We start from the raw sequence: 4,501 nt of genomic DNA, 5'->3' as shown, positions 1-4,501 counted from the left end.
AAAAAAAAAAAATACATAATTAAAAAACATATGAAAATAATATAATTATAATCTTAATTTTATTTTATAATATTAATTTTATTTTATATAATATAATGTTTTACTTATAAATAAAATAGAAAAAAAATAAAAATGGCAATTTTATATTATTCATATTATTTATATTAATATTTATATTTATATTATTATATTTATTATAATATTCAAAAAATATAATTTAGTATTATAAATAATTTTAAATGTATATACTTAATATGAAACAAATTATTGTTTATTTTATAATATTATAATAATAAAAATAATGATTTATTTCATAAATATTTTTCAAAATAATGTAAAAATATAATTTTCTACATCTTAATAAGTTAAAATATTTTATAATAAATATATATTTTGATTTAATAAATTTATATTTTCAAATATTATTAGAAATTATGTATATATTTAATGATATTTTGAATATTTAATGATATTTCTTAGTAATAAAATGATACAAAAATGAATTTTTATATCAATTATTCAAGTAATATTAATAAAATTATTTATATGACATATACTGAATTAAATCAAATGAGTAATCAAGATATAAATATAATTTATATTTAATTACCTATGAGAAGATTTCTGTTCACAAATCGTCAATTGTTTTGTATCCTCGCTGTCACTTAGCGGAAATGTGAATAAACTTATATATAACAAATGAAACCACATTCGCTTGCATAAACGTATAGTAGACATTTTTTTTAAGTGCAAAGAGATCGATTAATTAAATACATTTTGTTTATATGTTTATATGAAATATGTGTAATATTTTATTGCGATATTTGATTAAAATACATCAAATAATGATCAATCATAACGCATTGATGAATCATGATAAACTGATAAATTCTAACAAACATAAATTCTAGCGCCATCTCAATAATCAAGAACATCATTGTCATAAACATTGGATATATATTTGTTTATATTTTAAATCAAATAAATTGTAAATAGTAATATAAGAAATTATAATTATTATATAAAAATATAATTATTTTTTTATTAAAGATTATATTACACACTATTAATAGCGTGAATAGTATAAATTATGTATATGTTGCTGTTTTATAAAGATTGCATTATTCAAATTATAATTAAATCAAATTCAGAATTCTTTACAATTCTTTAAAAAAAAATTTTTTTTAATTATTTCATCAATTTTTTATAAAGATTACAATTATGAGTTTTGTAAAAAATTGTATTATATTGTAAAATAGAATAAAATAAAATAAATATAAAATATATTGAGTAATTATTTATTGATCTTATATTTTTTAATATAATATTTTTTAGCTCAACAAGATTTTTTAAATTTCATATGGTATTAGAATATATATAAAATCTCTTTATATATATTATATTATATATATATAAAATTATCTCTTTTATAAGAGATAATTTTCGCATGAAATCAATATTAAGTTTTAAATATTAAGTTTTTTTGTAAGTCTTTTACACATTTATTAATAGTAAATAATTAAAAAAAAGCTTTATTGTTATCAATAAATAAAAATTATTAGATATAATAAATGACAATATATTAGAAAAATTAATATCATTGAAAATAACTATTATTAAAATAATTAATTTAATATCATTAAAATAATTAACTTTTTTTGCTTATTTTCATTTCTAATCATTTTATATACTTCTATAATATGTCGACAGGTGACAGTGTATGTCAACATCGTATAGATTACTATACTTTTTTTACGTTACTGGTAATGTGGTAATTATGGCGAAGTTTGCCAGATAGATGTGAAGTATCGTATAAAGAATATCATTGACTATTTTATGAAATAATTTTTATTCAGGTAAGACTAAGTGATGTATAAATTTTAAATCTATTTTGTGATATTGATAAATTTTATTAAATTATTAATAGTGAAAAAGAAATTTAATTCTTATAAATTGTCAGCCAATATTTGTTCTTTCCTCCAGCCATACCTGAAAGTACAATAATAGACTTGGCTGGAACCTGCAGCCTGATTAAATAAATAGTATTGTCTATCTCTTGAACTGCTCTACCAGCAGTAACCCAACTTCTCTTTCGTCCGGCGCAAATAGATTAAATCAAATTCAAGAAAATTTTTTGGTGTTTTATTAAGAGTCTTAGATACATAACCTTAAGCGTGTATTTGAAAGATTAATTTATCTTTAATTTTATTTTTTTCAATATGCATGTATGATTAATAAACGGTATAGAAACAAATAGTATTATTCTTGTAGTTACTTTATATAACTTTTTATCCATAGTTATGGATGTTTATTTTATTTAAAATTTTTTGTTTGTGTAATTTATAGTCTCAATATTATATATCATTATTTGTTATTTGTATTTTCTTCGTTTTTTATTACAATTTAAAAATTTTTTTAATTATTACATGAATTGTGATTATTAAATTTTTTATTTGTGTATGTATAATTAATAATAATATATAGTACAAATATAAAATCTTATTTTAAAAGATTTTGTAATTTTGATTTACAGTATATAAAAACATGGAGGGGCAACAATTTTGTTTACGATGGCACAATTTTCAAAACACATTATTGAGTTCTCTTCCTAAATTGCTTGATGGTGGTTATTTAACAGATGTTACATTAAGTGCTGGTGGTAGGCACATACATGCACATAAAATTATTCTTTCTGCTTGTAGTTATTATTTTAAAGAATTATTTAAGGTATTATATATATTTTTAAGATGTTAAATATTTTTTTCTTTTCTCTTTTATGATTAAATATAATAAAAATTATAAAAATCAATTTTTAGGACTTAAGTTCTTTGCAACATCCTGTAATTGTATTACCAGGAATGGAATATGCAAATTTATGTGCACTTGTTACATTTATGTATAATGGTGAAGTGAATATTTATCAAGAACAATTACCTGCACTTTTGGCTATGGCAGATACCTTACATATTCGTGGATTAGCTGATATAGCTGGGGTAAGAAAATTCATTTGTTTTTATTCAATATAATAAAATATAATAAAAAAATGATGATTATAAAAATGTTTGGTAAGTTTGTATTGTAGTTAATATTGTATTGTAAAAATTTCTTAATATTTTTACTTTTTTTTTTTTTTAATATGCACATTTTAAACATTTTGAAATTTTATATTTTTCTCTATTTTTCTTTTATACAATTCTGTTCATCACATTCTGTTCTACCAAACCTCTTATATTAATGCTTTACATTTAGTAGCATGACTTTAAAAATAAGTTTTATGCAATTAACTATTCTTAAAATTTAAAATATAATAATATATAAATAAAAATAATAAAATGATTAAATATAATTTTATAATTAGTTTTATTTTGAATTAAAAGTAAAAATTTAAAATTGAATTTAAAATTGAAAATTAAATAAAATTGTTAAATTTTAATATTAAATAAATTTTGTTAAATTAATTTATAAATAGTAATTGCACATATATCTATTTTTATCATTTTTAATAAATATTTTGATTATTATTGTTATTTATTAATCATATAATAAAGACAGGTAATTAATATTATTTGATAAATCATTATTTTTTATTCAATGAAGCTTGTTTCAGTGTGAATTGTAAAAAATATATGTAACAAAGCATGTTATTTTTTTTAGTGCCTTAAACAGTAGTAACTCCTTGCTGATAATTGTAATTTCCTTTAACATTTGTTCTCCAAAAACATATAAATATTTTTATATATTTATGAAAATACATTTTCATTTACAATAATCATATTAGTATAAATAAAATTTTTTAATCAGATTTAATCAAATACCTAATAAGTACAAGTATTTATTAATTTTTGATATAATAAATGTCAAAATTATTTTTGTATCTATTATATTAGGAATATATATTTAAAATAAAAATATAATTTATATTAAAAGATTTTCAAAATTTATATTTGATTTATCTAATTTAAAATAGATTTTTATTATATTTTATATTCTATTCATAATATATAAATAACAAATATTAAACAATTAAAGAAAACAAAAGAAATAAATTATTAAAGAAATAAAATAAATTAATAATTAAATAATTATCACTTTCCTCCACATAAAATTACTAAAAAATAATTTCTAAGCAAAATTACATTTGCTTTTTCCTTCTTTAATCTTTATATTACCCTCTGATCGTGTTGTTTTGTTCAGGTCACTTAAATACATTCACTGTCGTTCCTCAAGAAGTATCACATGAAGGAAATACCTACTACACATATTATGTTCACGCGTGCATCGAAGGAACGATAATGAATATAAACGATATCCACGAGATCAAGATCGTTGTGTGTGTTGCAACTAAATGCAAGTGGATGCATCCCATGGAACCTTTCCCCATAGAATGAATTTACAGGTATATCTAAAATAGCTTTATCCAAAAATCTCTCTACATGACTAAAACTTTTAGTAGATATTTTTAGAACAATTAAGACTTTATTATATAATGTGTACTTTTTTG

At 18.7% G+C, this 4,501-nt stretch overlaps 2 protein-coding genes across 5 annotated transcripts in view; one reads left to right on the top strand and one right to left on the bottom strand.

Moving 5' to 3' along the window:
* Positions 1-918, bottom strand: part of LOC102681832 (eukaryotic translation initiation factor 2-alpha kinase) — a 5,203-nt gene extending 4,285 nt beyond the window's left edge. Inside the window, exon 1 of the mRNA XM_006624582.2 lies at positions 611-918. The gene's annotated coding sequence lies outside the window, so the exon portion shown is untranslated. The remainder of the gene's footprint in view (positions 1-610) is intronic.
* A 787-nt stretch (positions 919-1,705) lies between these two features.
* Positions 1,706-4,501, top strand: part of LOC102670593 (protein abrupt-like) — a 4,313-nt gene continuing 1,517 nt past the window's right edge. The window contains exons 1-4 of one of the 4 annotated variants that reach the window (XM_006624585.2): positions 1,706-1,856; positions 1,984-2,137; positions 2,534-2,727; positions 2,817-2,993. In XM_006624585.2, the coding sequence (XP_006624648.1) occupies positions 2,545-2,727; positions 2,817-2,993 (360 nt within the window). In that variant the 5' untranslated portion in view covers positions 1,706-1,856; positions 1,984-2,137; positions 2,534-2,544. Of the gene's footprint in view, positions 1,857-1,983; positions 2,177-2,530; positions 2,728-2,816; positions 2,994-4,501 lie in introns of all 4 variants that reach the window. The other 3 variants (XM_006624584.2, XM_006624586.2, XM_031514599.1) reach the window with 3 other exon arrangements.

This window comes from Apis dorsata, unplaced genomic scaffold (assembly GCF_000469605.1).
Source record: "Apis dorsata unplaced genomic scaffold, Apis dorsata 1.3 scaffold_1085, whole genome shotgun sequence".
Taxonomy (NCBI): Eukaryota; Metazoa; Arthropoda; class Insecta; order Hymenoptera; family Apidae; genus Apis; species Apis dorsata.
This window is presented reverse-complemented; position numbering and strand designations above follow the sequence as displayed.